We start from the raw sequence: 19952 nt of genomic DNA, 5'->3' as shown, positions 1-19952 counted from the left end.
CTATTACGATATTTATGCGGTACGGTGGATCATGGCATTACCCTTTATCGCAGTTCTCCATTGTCTCTTCATGCATTCTCGGATTCAGTTGGGCTGGCAACAAAGACGATTTCACTTCGACTAGTGCCTATATAGTTTATCTTGGTCGAAATCCTATCTCTTGGAGTTCCAAGAAGCAAAGAACTCTTGCACGCTCTATCTCTTGGATCTCAGTATACATTGTAATTTATTTAAATATGGTATAGATCTCTAACTATATAGTACATATAATAGTTATTAGGAGGAGATAATGAAAAAAATACTTTTTTATTTAACCTGCCTAACCGCATACTCTACTAGAAAAATTATAGGGAGTAATTAGGTAATAAAAGAGTTGAAATAAGTTATGTAATGTGTTAGGCAGTAACTATAAAGCTATATAAATAAATGTGTAAATAACACACTTTCCCCTAAACTATACGTCAACTTGCACACCCCTAAAAAAAAAAAAGAACAAAAATGTAACGTAATTCAATTTTCTTTGACTTCTGGTTTTCTAGGCAATCTATAAGGCCATTCTTTTATTTATTTATTTATATGTTTTTCAAAGAGTGTTGAATGTCAATCTCGACCAAAAAATGAAGCTGTTAATGAAATATAATATTTAATATCAAAACTAAATCAGTTTTTCCTCACAGGTGAAAAATCACGTGCATGTCACATAATTAGGATATCAATGTAATACCAATCACTCCTCAACTATGAATTTTATTGCACGTCCACACTTATGGTATCGAATTCAATATAATATTCTGGAGAATATTACACATAATCTACAAGATTCCACTAAATTTAACACTTCAAAGGAGAAAATGTAAGAAGATTCATAGTCGAGTGGGGTGGTTGTAATTATCCAAACAAGAGAATTTTTTATTTTTTTTTCGTAATTTGACCTTACCTCAGAGTGGCTGTAATTCACCCTTAAATTTTTTGAGGGAAATTCAAAACAATTAATTCGACTTGCCTAATCTTTAACCAAGTCTATTTGAAAAGTACATATATAGAGTTCGAGCATTGAAACATGTGCTTAATTAAGTAGAACTAACTCTATTTGAAAAGTACATAGTTAGAGTTGGGCATTGATATAATAATACACATAATAACTTTGAAAAGTATAAAAGGAGATGTATGTATGATCTAACATATATTCATCTATGTATAAGCATGAAAATCAAAATAGTTAGCAGGAAATTGATAAAACCAAGCACCCCAACTCCTCAAAACCTTAACAAGTACAAAATTTCTTTCCTAGACGAGCATTTGCCACCGGTGAATACAAGAACCGTTTTGTTTTACTATCCAATATTTTCGAATAATCGAAAACAGCAAAATGTGTTACAGCTGGCAGAATCATTGTCCGAAATCCTACCGAAATTCTACCCTCTTGCCGGAAGATACATAAAGAATGATGGCTTCGTCGACTGCAGTGATCAAGGCGTAGAGTTTGTTGAAGCACAAGTTGTTGATGATGACGTGGATTTCAACGACCTCGTCTCGAAAATGGAAATGGAGGATCTGAATAATCTCCTATCACGTACACCACACCAAGTTGACGAATTACCGACGGATCCACTCCTGTCTATTCAGGTGACGGAATTTAAGTGCGGGGGGCTTGCAATTGGCGTCAGCGTTGCTCACAGAATCTTCGATGGATATTCTTTTGGAATGTTCGTGGACGCCTGGTCAACCGCCACCAACAAAAATCATCCAAATCCAGGTGGCGGAATCGAGATTTGCCCGAGTTTTGATTTGGCGGCCTTGTTTCCGGGCTACGGGCCTAGACCCGGGCCGTCGGTGACTCGCTCATATCGCCCTAGCCCTATTGTGAAGAGGTTCACGTTTAACAAGGATGCAATAACAAGCGCGAGATTGAAACTAATTCAAAGGCCAAACACGAGATTGAAACTAATTCAAAGGCCAAGCGCGAGATTGAAACTCGAGGGTGCGTGTGGTGTCTGCAGTTTTAGCCAAGGCCCTAATGGGGGTGGATCGGGCCAAACACGGAGGAAAATCAAGAACTTACCTCATTTGTCAAGCGGTCAACATGCGGGGGAGAACAACCCCACCGATGCACAAGTATTTTTGTGGGAATTTTGCGTTAATGTCAGTTGCTCAATTTTCCGAAACTCGTGAGAACATAATCGGGGTTCAAGAACTAGTGGATAATATGGGCGATTCTGTCATAAAGACATTGGCTGATATTGCCGAGGTACTTTCTCAAAGTGCGAAACTACATAGTACAATCAAGGAAATTTCGGCCAACATTATGGTGAAAAAATCGACCGGTGAGGTGAATGTTATGTACTTTACCGATTGGAGTAAGTTTGGATTGTACGACGTTGATTTCGGTTGGGGGAAGCCTGTTGGGGTAGGGATCGGAGCAGTGCTGGCAACGAACGCCGTAAGACTTGTGAGTAACAAAGAGGGTGACGGAATCGAGGCGTGGGTGCATTTGAATTCCAATGACATGGCGTACTTCGAGCAAGACCAGGATATCAAATTACTTGCAACCTAAAGTTATAATAATATTATGGGTCTTTTTTTTTTCTTTTCTTTACAATAAAACACACATAGAACTGGGATTCTTCCGAAGAACGGTTAGTATCGTTCGGGAGGTTGGACCGATCTCAAGTTCATGCTTTTATTATGTACTCATTTCGTTTCTTATTAAAATGTCTTTTAAGGATGATGCACACCAGTTATCAAAGTTATTTAATAGCCTTGATTTTAGAATATAAAACTCTTATATGAAAAAAGAATTTGTTTATCGTGATTTACGAAATTGCATCAAGAAAAACGAAAACTAATTTACAGAACACTGAAGAAGAAACATTTGTCATCTGGAAACTTTGACAGAGCAAAATAACATGGAATATACTAAATATGAGAAAACGATATTTTAAAATAAAATTACAGTGGGTAATGGTGGTGGGACGGAGGCCATCCCGTGTATCGATCCTCGATTACGCATAATTTGAATGATGTCCAGATCAAGCAAGTACTGGCTCCTCCATAACTGCACTCAAATTTTTGAAAAATTAACCAAATGAGTGTGTGTGTGTGTGTGTGTGTGTGTGTGTGAGAGAGAGAGAGAGAGAGAGAGAGAGAGAGAGAGAGAGAGAGAGAGAGAGAGAGAGAGACCTTTTCTACGTTCGGAAATTTCAATTTCAGGCGAAGAATCGGGCTCTGGGATGGTCGGTGCTTTGGTCGGAACATCAGGAAGATCCAGCTTCTCCTCGTCTTGTTCTTCTGTAGATGGCGCTGCAGATGGAACTTTTGGCATATCTAGAAGGTTCATCTGTACAGCATCAAAGTACCATTTACTTTATATCTCATGTTACATCAAGTATAGAGAGAAAGAGAGAGATTTCGTTCGATTATCTGGAGACTTCATAATCTTACCAAATAATCGTAAAACGAATGGAAACTGACATGAGAATTTCAGAGCATGAGACTGCATATGTAATATTTTAATGCATGTAATGCTCACACGAAAACTATTATTCATGGGAAGCTTAGCAAATTGAACAATATCATATTTTCTATCGAAATCCCGAACAAGAAACATGAAGCAGCTATGCAAATAATAATGGCATTAAAGAAAAAAACAGACCTCGGTCTCGAGATTCTCGAATTCTGCTAAAACTTCCTCTTCATCTTCAGCTGATAGCTTCTCTCCCAAAATAGCATTGATTTCCTGATAGAAAAAAGACTATGTCAGAAGACAGAAAATCGAAAGAGCATGTAAAGAAGTATGAACTAGAGGAAAACGACCTACAGTTAAACCTAATAGAGTCAGGACTAGCAAAATTCTATTAATTTAGCGAGATATCAAATTATCGAACTAATAATTTAGTAGGCTTTTACCGAGTGTGGACCAGAATAAACTATTATAAAAGCGAGGTTATTAATTTATCGACATTCTACTGTAAATAGAAAAGATTGTGTTCCTCGTGTTATATATCACATTAATGGAAACAATGAACTTCAAGAAACGATAGGATTTTCATATTTTCATATTCATAGATACTTTATTGGGTTTGAAATGTACTGTCAGTTCAAAAGAACAAGAGAGATAAAACGTAGAATTTGGAGCAAAAAATAAAAAAATGAAATAAAAATCAAGAATGAATAAAATCGAAATTCGAAACTCACATCTTGATAAGCTTTTGCCTCAGCAGTATCATCCATCAGCTTTTGAACATCTTCGAGGTTTATCTCATTTTGTATGGCTTTAACTGCTTTATTTCCCGTCTTCAAACTCTCAAATACCGCCTTTTGCTTGCTCGCAAGTTCAACATCTGCCAACTGAAGCAAGCCAAAATCTCAACTATATGATCTCTTACATATATATATATATATATATATATATATATATATATATATATATGAAAAAAGCTTTCTCGAAAGAAAACGTACTTGCTGCTCTACGTTGATAAGCCAACCATCGACTTGCTTCAATAGGTCTTCTTGAAGCTTCTTCTTCTTCAAAGCTAACAAAGCCCTATCTTTCCTCTTTTCACGAAGCAAATCTTTTGCAGCTTGCTTTTCAGCTTCAATGACAACCTCCAGCTGAAAACAGTACAAGACGAAAAAAGATTAACACATTTGGTAGAGCCGGAAATGCATGAAAAACAATGTTCAACAAGTACTGTAAATCGACATCAAATCGAACCTCCTACAAAAATATCCAATATTTTTCAAGACGTACGAAGAAAAACGCCAACTCTGTTATGCAAGTGATTATGAATTAATCATATAACCGATTCGATTTCATCAAGAACATTAAAAAATCGCTCAAGGTCATATAGTCACGACTTTCCGTGTTATGGCCATTCGTGATTATCGAAACATTACGAACCCACTAATAGATGCCGGCACGAACAGATTTGCAGTACTTAAAAAGTAATGTCGTAGTTTTCTGTTAACCGATTCATCGCACAATTAATATCACGATTTCGCAGAGCAACGCAACGAGTCAAACTTCACAAGACGATAAATCGAAATCGAGAATTCGAAATAAACACAATAATTACAATTAAGGAAGTATAACTGATTTGAGAAAATAATTTACCTGCTGCTGATATTGACCAAGCTTACGCCGTTGGGTTTTGAGGGAAAGGATCGCTTTATCCACTTCCGTGATCTTCGGTTTCTTCGCAAAAACGTTCCCCATTGTTTCTCAGCTCTCTTCTCCCCCAATTGATTCTGAAAACTTTCCGTGTTTTCCGATACGTTTTCCGGCGGAGACACTTGTCAGAAAACGGATTCGTGCCGTTGCGATTAATTTCTGAAAAATTAGGAACGGCATTTCAGAAGGAAACCCTAATTCTCTAAAAATCCCAAAATCCTATAGAATTAAAAACAAAAAACCTTACCTGAAATCGCGTCTGTCGCCGTTCACCTTGGCTGTCTCGGTCGCCGGCGCCGGCGATTTGTTTTGAGAAATCTTTTGAATTAGTCCACTAATTTGTTTGGGCGAATATCAGAAAAGTTCCTTGTTTGCAAATGTCTCCTTATTCTATAAATGATAAAATAGAGTTTGCACCCCTAAATTATGTTTTTATGTGGCACCAACTCCTCTAAAGTATATTTTTGTAACTTTTACCCCCTCGATAATTATTTGCTTCCTATGCCTCAATATCTTAAATTTTAAAATATAAGAGAAAATTGCACATCACCTCCTCTATATTTCTAATTTTTGCACTTTACCCCCTCACAATTTTTAAAAGTGAATGTTCTGCTTCAAAATGTTATTCTTGTTGAACATTGCCCCGATAACAAAAGGCCAATGGGCTATTCTTCGGAATTGAGTATTTTTGTTCCACATTGCCCCTTAAATACACAATTTTTTTGCACGCTGCTCAATTAAAATGTTATTTTTGTTGCACAATGCCCTCCTAAAATTGGCTTTTGGGGTTGTGCCAATTTTTGGAGGGCATTGTGCAACAAAGATAACATTTTATAGGGGCAACGTGCAAAAAAAAAGTATTTTTAAGGGGTAACCTGCAAAATAATCAATTCCAAAGGAATGATCCATCATATTGAGGCAACGTGGAACAATAATAATATTTTGAAGGGGGCATTCACTTTTAAAAGAAATGAGGGGTAAAGTGTACAATAGAAATTTATTGGGGGCAATGTGCAATTTGCCCTATAATTAATCTGATAATCATGAGATCACACACGTTTACTATGTAAAACAAAAGAATCAAATAAATTAAATATCATCAACTGCAACCATTATACAAATCACAAATGAATTCAAAATCAACATAGTGAAAAATGTAAAACATCACACACCCAAATCAAACTACGCACAACCAACCCTCATTAGGAGAGTTGGTACCTAGCCTTTACCAATAGAGTAATGGTCTAGGGTTCGAGTCCCTCCCTCCCCTACTTCCCCTTCTAATGGATTTGAATTTAATCAAAAAAAAAAAAAAAAATCAAACTACGCATGAATCATTCGAACATTTTATAAATTACGTCGTAAGTAATTTAATATCCTGGTCTTGCTCGAAGCAAGCCATGTCATCGCTATTCAAATGCACCCACGCCTCGATCCCATCACCCTCTTTGCTATCCATCATCACTATCATCTTCTCCCCGGGCGTCGCCCCGATTCCCGCCCCGACGGGTTTGCCCCACCCAAAATCCGCTTTTTGGTAGAACCCGAACTTACTCCAATCGCTAAACACCACAAAATTCACCTCGGTCCCCCACGTTTTCTGGATCGAGCTTATCAGAGGGTCCATGATAATAGCGTGCGCATCCCCACTAGGAGAAAACATCTCCGCACAATCCGCGATGGTCTTTTCCAGACCATCGCCGAGAACATCAACCAACTCTTGGACCCCACAACTGTCGGTTTCGTCCTCAGACATGCAACGCGAGGGCGACAACACCAACATATTTCCACACGAGTCCTTTGGTAGAGGCGGGACCGTCCTCCCACGGAAATTCACCGCTTGAATAAACATGCAAGGCCTCGATAGCCCGTTTTTGGCCCGGTCCATACCGATGAGAGCCTTGGCTATAATCGCGGACACGACACGCACTCTGGAGATATTCATCGAGTTCTTGCTTACTATATTCGATTTCAGGGTCTTTATCGCATCCTTGTCGAACGAAAACTTCTTCACAATAAGCTTAGGATGGTCCGGGCCGTTCTCTGGTGGCCCGGACTCAGGCCCGTAGGGTTGGTTCCTGCGCGGAAACAATGTCGGGGACTCAAAACTTGGGTGGATTTCAAATTTGTGGGCCCCGCCCGGATTGGTGGCATTCGCCCACGCGGCAATGAATGTACCTACGGAACAAGCATCGTAGATTCTATGAGAAACGCTGACGCTTATTACAAGCCCGCCGCACTTGAATTTCGTCACCTGAACGGACAAAAGCGGGTCCGTCGGTAATTCGTCGACTTGGTAGAATTTACTATGAAGGAGATCATTCAGCTCACCGGATTCCCTTTTCGATACAAAATCGTTGAAATCGGCATCTTCGTCGGCAGGTTCCGCTTCGATGAACTCGGCGCCTTGGTCACTGCAATCGATACATAGGTCTTTCTTGATGTATCTTCCGGCGAGAGGGTAGAACTGGGGTAAGATTTCGGATAACGATTGTTGCAAGTGACGGATTCTTGATCGTATCGAATCGGAATCCGATGATGGTGACGGATCGTAGAAGAGAACCATGCCCAAGTTTAATGGAATTGGGATAAGCATATCTATGAAAGATAGATCATGCTTTCTAAGGTTTTGTGGTGTTGGGGTGATTGGTTTGATCAAGGTTTTGCTAATCACGTTGATTTTCATGATTCTTGAAAGTAAGAAGGAAATTGGAATATTTTGTGTGATGATTGTAGTGAGGGATACATGTGTATGATTTTATAGATGAAGTTTTTAATGAGGGTTAAAATGGTAATTTTGCAGGTATTTGTAGTTGGTGTAGCATAATCCATTTTTTTTTAAAAAGAATCATTGCATAATTCATTTGCTGTAAAGATCCTTTTTCTTTTTTTATATCTATTTTTTTATTAGTATTGTTTGTTCTTTTATCGAAATGCGGATAATCTGATAACTAGTGGGGGAATGGGGTAGTGTTCACACATAAATTATGGCCGAGCAATTTTTAACTATATTTTTTTTTTTTGTTTTTTAGGATAAAATGCACTTCAATCCATATAGATTTTTAATTGTTTCATTTTCTCCCCTACAAATTCAAAAAGGACATTCCCCCCCCCCCCTCAAATTTTTGTTTATGTTGTATTTTGCCCCAAATTACAATTTTTGGCTTAAATTTCACCCGAATTGCAATGCATCTGTACGTCCACTTAAAGGGTATTAGTGTCATCCCAGAGACGGATTACCATGATAGCGGCTAACTGAAGAAAAAATTGAAGATTCTCGTAATTTTGGGAGAAAAAAAATTATGTTTTTTTTCTTTCTGAAATTAGTGAAATGGGTTGTATTTTTCGTGTATTAGAAAAGATAAGAATATTAGGATTTAGATAGGAATAATCAAATGACTCAAATGCCCTTGAAGTGGACGGATAAATGGCAATTCGGATAAAAAATACGCCGAAAATTGTGATTCGTAATAAATTGCAACTGCAATAAAATTTTGAAGGGTGATAGACTATTTTATTAATTTGTAGGGGGCAAGTGCGAAAACTTAAAATTTCTAGGGACGAAAGTGCGTTTTGTCCTTTTTATTATTAAAATTTGTCGCCAGTGTTGACCAAAAACCGTCATCTTAAATTAGTTGGATATAAAAAAGAAAAGGAAAAAGAAAGATGACTCAGTATTTTAACTATTTTATTTACAGATTTTCTTGCCAAAGTTGACCAACAACCATCAAGTCAAATGCCATGTTTTTTTTTCCTCTTTTAATTCACATGTCGAAATGCCATTCTTTATAATTCTTTCACGGCTGCTTTGAAAAAAGTCTGGACCTGTAACTTAGACTTTTGCCATTAAAAAAATCTTTAATTTTAGGGTAAAAAAAAAAAAAAAAAAAAAAAAAACTCCCAACCTTTTATTTGTGATAAATGCTCTAATTTATTATTTATCATTTTATTTGCAGTGCGGGTTTTACTATTTCACGTGTTTCATAATAATTGTCGTTTTTTTTAAATATTTTTGTTCTATGTTATCTAATTTACGGTTCTGCATTAAATGCATTTTTTTTCTTCTTGTTTTAATTTTATTAATTTAACTTGTGAGTATTAATTCTCCCTTATCACATCTTTAAACTCCAAGTCTTAACTCTTTCTTATGGCATCGTTAAATAATCATGCTTATTTAATATTTTTAGGCCTCGTTTGGTTGCCAAGATAAGATTAGCCAAGATAACATTAAATAATCTAATAAAACCCAATTGTTTTATTGGACATTGGAAGGTCCAATAAAAAATATGCTTAAAAGGCAAGATAAGTCATGATAACATAATATTTGCGGGTCGACCTGGCAAGTTATTGGGAATACCAAACATCCAACAAAGTCCAACTATTTAATTAATCATGAATAATCTCCCCAACCAAACGGGGCCTTAATGTGTTTTTTCTGAAACCAAGATACATTATTCTAACAATTTTTGGGGTCCTATGTGAACTTTGTAATGTGGTTGGTTTATTTTATTTTACTAAGAAATTCATATTTATTTAAAATTATTTAATAATCAGCTAAGGCGCAATAAATGTTCCTCAATTATAGTTAGGTGATCGATTTGTTAATCTGTAAAAAAAAAGGTTCGCACACTCAAAATTTAACATAATAAATGTTGATTTTTGTCATCTAGATACTATTTTTTGACAAAAAAAAATCGACATCAACATCTAGATGTCGACTTTTTGTCAAAAAATCAAAATGTACATGTCAATTTTGTCCTTTTCTTCTTCTTCATCTTCCACTCCATCTTCTTCTTCCTCCTTCTTCTCCTCCTCTTTCAGCTCCAACGGTTGCGCGGAAGTTGGACAACAAAGGTATCGCGACGGCGGTCAAGCAGTTGTGGTGCGCAACGGGTTTCATCGGCGGCGGATGGGAGGCGGTGATTCTTCCTTCACCCTCTCTCTTTCTTTTCGTTCTCCCGTTATTTATGCTCATAATTTTTTTCTTTTTTCTTTTTGTGATTTTGTGGTGTTGCGCTGAGGAAATTAGGGGAAATATAGTGAAATTAGAATATGTTGTGATAAGGGCTTTATTAGTAATTTTATGTCTTTCTCTTAGTATGTTTGTGTATTTTTTGGTCATATACCTAGGCCTTCCCTTAAAAATTTTGAGATTCCAAATAGCGACAACCTTTGAAATATTTTAATCGACCATATTGATTTCGAAAACTGGCTAGCTAGATAGAAAACACTTGATTAAGAGCCTGTTTGGCTAAGCTTATAAGCTCCTAAAAACATCTTATAAGATGTTTAGGAGCTTATAAGTTGTTAAAAGGTGTTTGGTAAAAAAATTGCAAAAAATCTTATTTTTTCAAAAAATAAGCTGTTAGGGAGCTTATAAGATGTTTTTAAAAAAGTACCTCTACCCCACCTTTTTTCTTTAAGATCTTATTTGCTTCTTTACTAAAACACTTAAAATACAAAATTACCCTCAAATACTTTATTATATTACATGAATACTAATAATATTTATATTTTATCAAAACAACGTATTCTTGTAATCAAGATTAATAATTAGTTAAATATAATTATCGTAATTATCATAATAATTGTAAAAAAAATTATTTTCTATTTATATTTTATATGTATATAAAAATACACGAATATTCTTATTATCTCCATAATAAATTATATTTCTTTCATCTATAAAAAAAATTATATTTCTTTTACAACTTTTATTTTATATTATTATATAATTTTATATTATTATTATTATTTGAAAAAATAATTTGTAAATATTATAATAATATTTTAGGAACAAAAGTATTTGAGTCAAATAAGTTTAACAATTATACTGGCGTCATGTATTTTTTTGTCATTATAGCAATAAACAGACCTTTTATTTCCAAACATCTGAACAACTTATAAAAACAAAAAGTAACTTATAAGCTACATATCCAAACACCTTAAAAAATAATTTTTAAAATAAGATCTAACAGCTTATCAGCTCCTAAAACATCGTATCAGATGTAGGAGCTTATAAGATGTTTTAAATAAGCTTAGCCAAACGGGCTCTAACTAAGCGAAAAATTTAGTTGACTAAAAAATAGGCTCGACGCAAATATAATTAGGCCGAACCATTGGGCTTCGGTTAGGCCCGGCTCAATTGCTGGTCCTAAATATAGGGTTGCAGTAAATTTAAGTAATTTCCATAATAAAAATAATAATTTAAAAAAAACAAAAATCACAAATATAGTAGACTGAGTTTTAGATTCTACACATATATGTAACCAGACGAGAAGATATCTTAACGAGAGAAGAGGGGCGGCTGAAAAAGAATTCTTCATCAGTAAAAAAAATTTTACTGCAGAAGAAAAAGTAAAAAAAAGTGTTGATAATAGGTAAATTAATATATATTATATTATAATTTACTGTTTCCACAATTCTTATGATACAACAACTAAGGCAATAGGTAAATTAATAAATACTGACCGTGTTCATGTAAATTTTGTCTGTATCAATGTGTTTACTGTTTTATCTGATTACGTTTTCTATTGAATTAATAAATAATTATGAAATTGAATTAATAAATAGTTAGAAACTTTTTCAAGAATTTGACTGTGTGTTTGTATCTGAGATATATTCATCAATATTAATGGATTGTATCTATATATATACTTACTGCATGTATTCTAGGGTGCATGCATATATATATATACTAGGCAGGTGCACGTGCGTTGCACGTGTCGTAATAATTTTACTGCATATTTGTTATTTTAGCATTATGCTTGACATATATTCAGAAAAAATATATTATTATATATATTTAATTTGTCTAAATTATGTTTTGAGACAAGTTAAACTTTTTTCATTATATATAATAGAACTTGTGTTATTTATGTAAGCAATTGTGCAATATTCTTAAATCACTGTTTTTCATCTTCATAGTTTAATTTGTTGTTTTTAACAGTCAAATTATGTTTTAAGGAAATAGACTCTTTTGAAATGTTTTGGGGATTTTTTTTAAAGCTTAACTTGTATGTTTTGGGTGAGAGTTAGAAGAAAATGAGAGAACCAAACATTGTCATCCAAGATAAACGCGATCTGTCATTTCTAAGACATTCATATACTTGTGATTCTTCTTAAATATGTGACAATCAAGATCAGTCTTTACCATAAATTAAGCACATATTTTTTTATATATAAGTACAATAAACTACTATTATCACTTTTTATTTAGTTATATAATTTGATTATCATGATACAATAGTCATTTTTTTTTTACAGTGAGCTCGTAGGAATCCACGTGTAATAGATGATAGACATGATAAATAGATGTACTTAATATTCAACATCTAGAGAAGTATATATAAAAAAAAAAAAACAATAAATAAAAAATCAGACAAGCGATAATATACCCAAAAAAATATAGACAAATAACTAAGTACCCGGGGATTTTTTTTCTCTTCTTTATACCTCTTCTGAATGATACATGGTGAGAATGACATACTATAGTGTGTATGTTTATTGTAAGAGATTATGTATGTTTTTGGTATTGTTATATGTATTAATGTGATAAATTGGTCTAATATATGCCACAACATGTGAATTTAATCAAGTTATTTTCCATCTTTGATTTATATATATAGAAAAATATATAATAATATATATGTGTTCATTGGTATGGATTTATACACATGTATAGTATAATATACTCCAGTGAAGTACATCACTCCAGTGAAGTACATCTGCGTAACATGAAACAAAACTAATAAATTTTGTGGGCAAATTGTTTTATGTATCATAATAATAATACAAATAATAATATTGAATCTTTTGTAAAAAATCTAGCTTAATTACAATAATAAATTGTTGATAAAAAATAGAATATCTATGGCCCGTTTGGCTAAGAGGGTGTTTGGCTAAGCTTATTTTAAACAGCTGATAAGCTCTTACATCTGATAAGATGTTTTTAGAGTTGATAAGCTGTTACATCTTATTTTTAGGATTAGTTTTTAGAGTGTTTGGATAATGAGCTTATTTCCTATTTTTACTCATGATAAGATCTTAAATAATAAGGTGGGGTAGATGTACTTATTTAAAAAGATCTTATTTGCTCTCCAACAGCTTATTTTAAAAAAAAAATGAGATATTTTTTTAAAAATTTACCAAACACTTTGGAAGAGCTTATAAGCTTTAAAACATCTTATAAGCTCTTTTTAACATCTTATAAGCTTAGCCAAACACCCTCTAAATTTATTTTAGACAGCTCGATAATCTAGCTTACAATAATCCGATCTAGTGATGTCAATATAGTCTGACATTTGAAGGAAACGATAGGGGTGTGCACGGGTCGGTTCGGTTCGTTTTTTGGCTAAAACCGAATATGAACCGAATATATCGGTTTTTGTAAAATTAGAAACCATATACGACGGTGCGGTTTCTTTCGGTTTCAGTTCGGTTCCGGTTTTTCGGTTCGGTTTTAGTTATTTTTCGGTTCAAGAGTAACTTTATATTCAAGTTATACAAAAAAAATCGAATTGCAATTACTTTCACAACTAACGAATGCAATGAAAATATAAAATTTTTAATCCCATAGGACTTAATTTAGATGATGTATTATGCTTCGTTTTTTTCCTACTTTCATTAACCACATTATTAAAACCATGATCTCGAATAAAATTTAGTTACTATATAAATAAAATACATTGTCTCAATTTATGAACAAATGTTTCGTATACAAAGTAAAAATTAGGATAAAATAATACATATAATACATAAATGAAGTCATTTTAGGGTGCATTAGGATGGAGGGATTTCACATCCATAATAACAGATCCCTCGAACTTTTTTGGATTGAGGGATTTGGGGATGAATTTCAAATCCACACCCCTCATTTTTAGTTGCTTTTGGAGCAATTGAGGTGGATTTCAAATGACTCCAAATTGGAGTCATTTCAAATCATTTCCCCAAATTAAATCCCTCCATCCAAACGCACTCTTATAGTTTCGGTTCGGTTCGGTTTGAAACGGCTCGATTTTTCAGTATTTCGTTTTTTCGGTTCTTTTGCTCACCCCTAGGAAATGATACATATTGAATATTTTGTCAATCTTTGTACACATCAACTTGGTGGTCGGTACCCAAAAACCCGAAACCCGAAAACCCAAAAATCCGAAAACCCAAAACTAACCTTCTAAGTAAACAATTCTCGGCGAAAAATGAAAAAAAGAAAAAAAAATTGATCCCCATGGTTTTCATCTCTTCATAAAATGGCAGAGGAAAAAAAACATTGTATCGAGTAAAGACACTATAAGAAACCCACATTTAATCGTGTTGTTTAATAATTTTAATCAAAGTTAAGGAATTATATTGTTCAATAAAATAGTTTTATTTAAAATAATAATATTACATATACACAATATCTAAATATGAATTCAAACATAGTATTTCGAATCTAAGAAACACAACTAAGTACATTATCAAATGCTTAAAATTTTACCAATTAACCAACCACACATAATGAATATTAAGATGATGAACTTCATTTCAAGAAGCTATGCCCCCTTATTCTGACCTGGTGTAGGAAATAGACAAAAAATAGTAAACAATGCCAACATACAGTGTTTTCCTTAATCTTCTTTATATGATTAGTTATACCAATCTAGGTGATATAAGTAGATTGATATAAGTAAATGCATATAAGGATTTCTTGCTTAGTAATGACCCTCACCGGCCATTTAGGATACAATCCATTATTCTTTGTAATTACAACATCAACAGTCTTATTTTTCCCAATTGTTCACACTACACTAATAGCATCATAAACTTAGAAGATATTTCAACATAAAATTGGAGAATATGTATTCAGTTTGTGGATGTTTAAATATTGTATGGAAACATCCATATGAATGTGATCATTTTGTTTGCATTTATTATGTTGTAACTACTTCAAATTAAAATCCGTATAAAATTAATTAAAACTTTTGAGTTTCTTGTATTAACCAAGGGCCAATGAAGATGGTTGCACCTGTGATAAAACATATGGTAGTGTAGTTATTAGTGCAATATATTCGTATGAGGAATTCAAGAATTCCACTAAACCGTTACAACTTTATTTGATGTATTAATTAGTAGAATACTTAAATCATTTTAACTCAGACGTCCATTTAATTGACTAAACAACTTAAATAAAAAATGATTAATATTTTTTACTAAGTAATATTACCATATTATCCTAAAAATAAAACCTATGTAAAGGATAAATTAGGAACTACAAAAAATGGAAGAAACATTCCCTAACATTCACACTTTTATAAGTAGTATATATATATATATATATATATATATATATGGTACCGATGACGTCGCATAGTTCGGCTGGTCCGAACAAAGTCGATAAGCTGACGTATTTGCTCGACCAGAAAGAATCGGGGGAAGTGGATTCGGAAGCTAAGAATGCTGTAGTAGAAGAAATCGATAAAATTATTAGTCGTTATTTTATTTCAATTAATTAACCGATGATTTTCATCGTATTTCTCTATTTGTGCACAGAAGGGTGAGACCACATTGCACGTTGCAGCTACGAATGGAAGTAACGAGGCAGCCAAGATGCTTCTCGACTCGAGTGCCTGTGTTGATGCGAAAACAAATGTACTATTTCTATCTTTAAACATACAGTTAAACCTCTATAATTAATACAGTCGAGATCAGGGAAATTCTATTAATTTAGCGAATTATTAAATTATCGAGTTAATAATTTAACACGTTTTCACCGAGTCGGGACCAGGAGAAACTATTATTTAATCAAGGTTATTAATTTATCGAGGTTCTACTGTATATATTGCTTTGTATCCAAATTTATTATTCCGTTGGTTACTCCGTTGCACAAAATTCTGGAGAAATCTTGATCGTGGAAACATTGTGAATGTTCAAAGCCGATCGTTCCGCAAAAGAACAGTGTAGCAAATCTTTTCCGATTCATGTTCAGTTTCGATAATACTTCAACTGTTTGTACGTAGCTCATATTATTGTTGTTCTTGATAGGGAAGTTAGTTTTTTCATTTGATGTTTGGTAAACCTAATAACTTCCCGGGGTCGACCCTGGAAATATATGTTATCGTATGTCGTTTAGGGAGTTTTTTTTTGTTGAACCTTTCGGAGTACTCCAGTGGAACAATTGGGTTTTCATTTGATTATTTAATCGTATCTTTACAACCAAACGAGGCCTTATTTGTTGTTACTATTATCTGCAGAAGGGAAAGACTCCTCACAACTATCTTCGAGACGGCCTACAAAATCAAGAATCGAAAGAACGCCTCGTCCAAAAGAATGTCCCATGCAATGTTGAAATAATAAACTAGATTAAGTGTATTAAAGAATATTCTAGAAGGTTAATTCATGTATTAGTTTATTCATGTATTTGGTTTTAATTAAAGTTCATGTACTAGTTAGAGGGGAAGAATTAAATTAAATAGTGATACATGTACTAGACTAGATTCATGTTGGGAAAATCCTATAAATACCACATGAACTCTAGCCATTTGTAACAAGTCAAGTGTTCAAGTTTAATAGAATTCTCCTATTCTCCTCCACTTTTCGTGTGTGTGTGTGTGAGTGTAGAGTGAGTGTGCTCTCCATTTTCCAACAAAGTGGTATCAAGAGCCAACTTGTGTTTGGAGAGACGTAAGTTTGAAGAAAATAATGTCGAACGGAATTCCATTTCAAGTTCCAAAACTCACAAAAGAAAATTATGGAACTTGGTGCATCCGAATGAAGGCGTTGCTTGGAGCTTATGATGCTTGGGAACCTGTTGAGAACGGAGTTGAGGGTGAAGATGCTGCCTCCGTAAAGAAAGATCAAAAGGCCCTTACGGTCATTCATCAAGGCCTAGATGAGGTGATGTTCGAGAAGGTTGCTAGCGCAACCACCTCCAAGCAAGCATGGGATATTCTTCAAACTTCTTTTAAAGGAGTTGATAAAGTAAAGAGAGTTCGTCTCCAAACATTAAGAGGAGAGTTCGAGTCGCTGAAAATGAAGGAATCCGAATCGATTTCGGATTACATGTCAAGAGTTTTGGCCAATGTTAATGAAATGAAGAGGTATGGAGATGACATCACGGATGAACGGGTCGTTGGAAAGATTCTACGATCCTTAACTCCAAAGTTCAATTACGTGGTCGTGGCCATCGAAGAGTCCAAGGATTTGGACACCATGACCGTTGACGAGCTTGCCGGATCGCTGCAAGCCCATGAAGAAAGAGTGAAGCCAAGACAAGAATTGGTGGAGCATGCTTTTCAAGCAAAGCTCTCTTTCAAAGAAAAAGATGAAAGGCGTACTACGTTCCAAAGAGGCCGAGGACGTGGACGAAGTCGTGGAAGAGGAAGAGGCGGCTACCAATCCACACATAAAGAAGAGATAGGCCAAACATCATATCAAGGAAGGGATCGTGGCCGTGGACGAGATAGAGGAGGAGTCTCGAGGCCAAACCAAAGAAGATATGACAAGTCTAAAATTGAATGTTACTCTTGTCATAACTTGGGGCACTTCGCATGGGAGTGTCGAAATAATTTGGAGGAGAAAAATAACTTTGCGGAGAGCAACAATGAAGAAGAAGATCCCACCTTACTTCTTGCGTGCAAAAGAGACGTGGACGAAGATATCAATCAGTGGTATCTTGATTCCGGTGCAAGTAACCATATTTGTGGAAATAGAGATTTGTTCTTTGAGCTTGATGAGTCTACTGGAGGCAATATCACTTTTGGAGACTCGTCAAAAGTGCAAATCAAAGGAAAAGGTACGATTTTGATTCGTTTGAAGGATGGAAGCCATCAATTTATTTCTAGTGTCTTTTATGTTCCGGGAATGAAGAACAACATCTTGAGCTTGGGGCAACTTTTGGAGAAAAATTATGATATTCAATTGAAAGATAGATGCTTGTCCATTAAAGATGAAAATGGAAAGTTGCTCACAAAGGTGCCGATGATGAAGAATAGAATGTTTTTATTAAACATTCAAAATGATGTTCCAAGATGCTTGAAAGCTTGCGTTCAAAATCCGTCGTGGCTATGGCACATGAGGCTTGGACACTTAAATTTTGAAGGCCTAAGAGTGATGAGCATGAAGCGTATGGTGAACGGCTTGCCAATTATTGATCTTCCAAATCAGCTTTGTGAAGGATGTCTTTTTGGAAAGCAACCTCGAAAAAGCTTTCCAAAGGAGTCTTTGACAAGAGCTCAAAATCCATTGGAGTTGGTTCACTCAGACGTTTGCGGACCTATCAAGCCATCATCACTTGGGAATAATAATTATTTCCTATTATTCATTGATGATTTTTCTCGAAAGACTTGGGTGTATTTCTTGAAAGAAAAATCCGAGGTATTTGAAACTTTCAAGAAGTTTAAGAGCTTGGTGGAAAAACAAAGTGGCTACCAAATCAAAGCGCTTCGAACCGATAGAGGAGGAGAATTCACTTCAAATGAATTCATGGATTTCTGTGGAGTAAACGGCATACATCGTCCTATGACGGTTCCAAGATCACCACAACAAAATGGCGTGGTTGAACGAAAAAACCGGACAATTCTCAATATGGCGAGGAGCATGTTGAAAAGTAAAAATATGCCGAAGGAACTATGGGCTGAAGCGGTGGCATGTGCTGTCTACTTATCCAATCGGTGTCATACCAAAAGCGTTCATGGAAAAACACCTCAAGAAGCATGGAATGGATTCAAGCCAAGTGTTTCACACCTGCGAGTTTTCGGGAGTATAGCCTATGCACATGTACCGGATCAAAAGAGGACTAAGTTGGATGACAAAAGTGAAAGGTACGTGTTTATCGGCTATGATCAAAATTCAAAAGGGTATAAATTGTACAATCCAAGCAATGGAAAAATTATTCTCAGTCGAGATGTGGAGTTTGATGAACAAAGCAATTGGGAATGGGATAATTCAAAAGAGGAGTACAATTTTTATCCATTCTTTGATGAAAATGATGGTGATTTACATCCTACTAGTCCACCTCCAACACCTCCACCACAAAGTCCGGCAATTGGAGAAGCAAGTTCTAGCGAAGGACCTCGGAGAACTAGAAGTCTAAGAGACTTGTATGATGCAACCGAAGAGGTAACACAAGATTTTGGTAATTTAAACCAATTCTGTTTCTTTGGTGATTGTGAACCTCTAGGTTATGAAGAAGCCGCATGTGATAAGAAATGGAGAGATGCCATGGATGAAGAAATCAAGGCAATCAAGAAAAACGAAACATGGGAGTTGGCAAAATTACCAAACGGGAAAAGCACCATCGGAGTCAAATGGGTGTACAAAATAAAAAGAAACTCCAAAGGCGAGGTGGAGAGATATAAAGCAAGATTGGTGGCAAAAGGCTACAAACAAAAGGCCGGCGTTGACTATGGTGAGGTGTTTGCTCCCGTTGCTCGTTTGGAAACTATTCGATTAATGATTTCTTTGGCAGCCCAAAATCAATGGCAAATCCATCAAATGGACGTGAAGTCCGCTTTCTTGAATGGTATTTTGGAAGAGGAAGTCTACATTGATCAACCTTTGGGTTATGAGGTTAAAGGTGAAGAAGACAAAGTCTTGAAATTGAAGAAAGCTCTTTATGGCTTAAAGCAAGCACCTCGTGCATGGAATAGTCGAATCGATCAATATTTTCAAGCAAATGATTTTTCAAAATGTCCACACGAACATGCACTTTATGTGAAGAAATCTAAAAGTGGTGACATTTTGCTTGTTTGTTTGTACGTGGATGACTTGATTTTGACAGGAAATAATCCAAAGATGTTCGAGG

At 34.9% G+C, this 19952-nt stretch overlaps 3 protein-coding genes across 3 annotated transcripts; 1 reads left to right on the top strand and 2 right to left on the bottom strand.

Annotated features, from left to right (window-relative positions):
* Nucleotides 1-1189: 1189 nt before the first annotated feature.
* Nucleotides 1190-2592, top strand: LOC105961445 (pelargonidin 3-O-(6-caffeoylglucoside) 5-O-(6-O-malonylglucoside) 4'''-malonyltransferase). The gene is made up of 2 exons (XM_088820367.1): nucleotides 1190-1925; nucleotides 1981-2592. Exons 1-2 carry the CDS (start codon nucleotides 1204-1206, stop codon nucleotides 2552-2554), a joined length of 1296 nt encoding a protein of 431 aa, XP_088676493.1. The 5' UTR covers nucleotides 1190-1203; the 3' UTR covers nucleotides 2555-2592.
* Nucleotides 2593-2764: 172 nt separating this feature from the next.
* LOC105961443 (vacuolar protein sorting-associated protein 20 homolog 1) lies at nucleotides 2765-5630 on the bottom strand. The gene is made up of 7 exons (XM_088821042.1): nucleotides 5418-5630; nucleotides 5114-5329; nucleotides 4459-4611; nucleotides 4195-4347; nucleotides 3653-3736; nucleotides 3181-3337; nucleotides 2765-3055 (listed from the first exon to the last, which is right to left on the bottom strand). The coding sequence occupies exons 2-7, from the start codon at nucleotides 5213-5215 to the stop codon at nucleotides 3030-3032; spliced, it is 675 nt and encodes a 224-aa protein (XP_088677168.1). The 5' UTR covers nucleotides 5216-5329; nucleotides 5418-5630; the 3' UTR covers nucleotides 2765-3029.
* Nucleotides 5631-6236: 606 nt separating this feature from the next.
* Nucleotides 6237-7924, bottom strand: LOC105961446 (pelargonidin 3-O-(6-caffeoylglucoside) 5-O-(6-O-malonylglucoside) 4'''-malonyltransferase). The gene is made up of 2 exons (XM_012985678.2): nucleotides 6495-7924; nucleotides 6237-6352 (listed from the first exon to the last, which is right to left on the bottom strand). The coding sequence occupies exon 1, from the start codon at nucleotides 7854-7856 to the stop codon at nucleotides 6525-6527; it is 1332 nt and encodes a 443-aa protein (XP_012841132.2). The 5' UTR covers nucleotides 7857-7924; the 3' UTR covers nucleotides 6237-6352; nucleotides 6495-6524.
* Between the last annotated feature and the right edge of the window lie 12028 nt (nucleotides 7925-19952).

This window comes from Erythranthe guttata, chromosome 7 (assembly GCF_056151865.1).
Source record: "Erythranthe guttata isolate IM_541 chromosome 7, IM_541, whole genome shotgun sequence".
In the NCBI taxonomy this organism is placed as follows: Eukaryota; Viridiplantae; Streptophyta; class Magnoliopsida; order Lamiales; family Phrymaceae; genus Erythranthe; species Erythranthe guttata.
The sequence above is the reverse complement of the archived record's forward strand: the minus strand, read 5'-3'. Positions and strand labels throughout refer to the sequence as shown.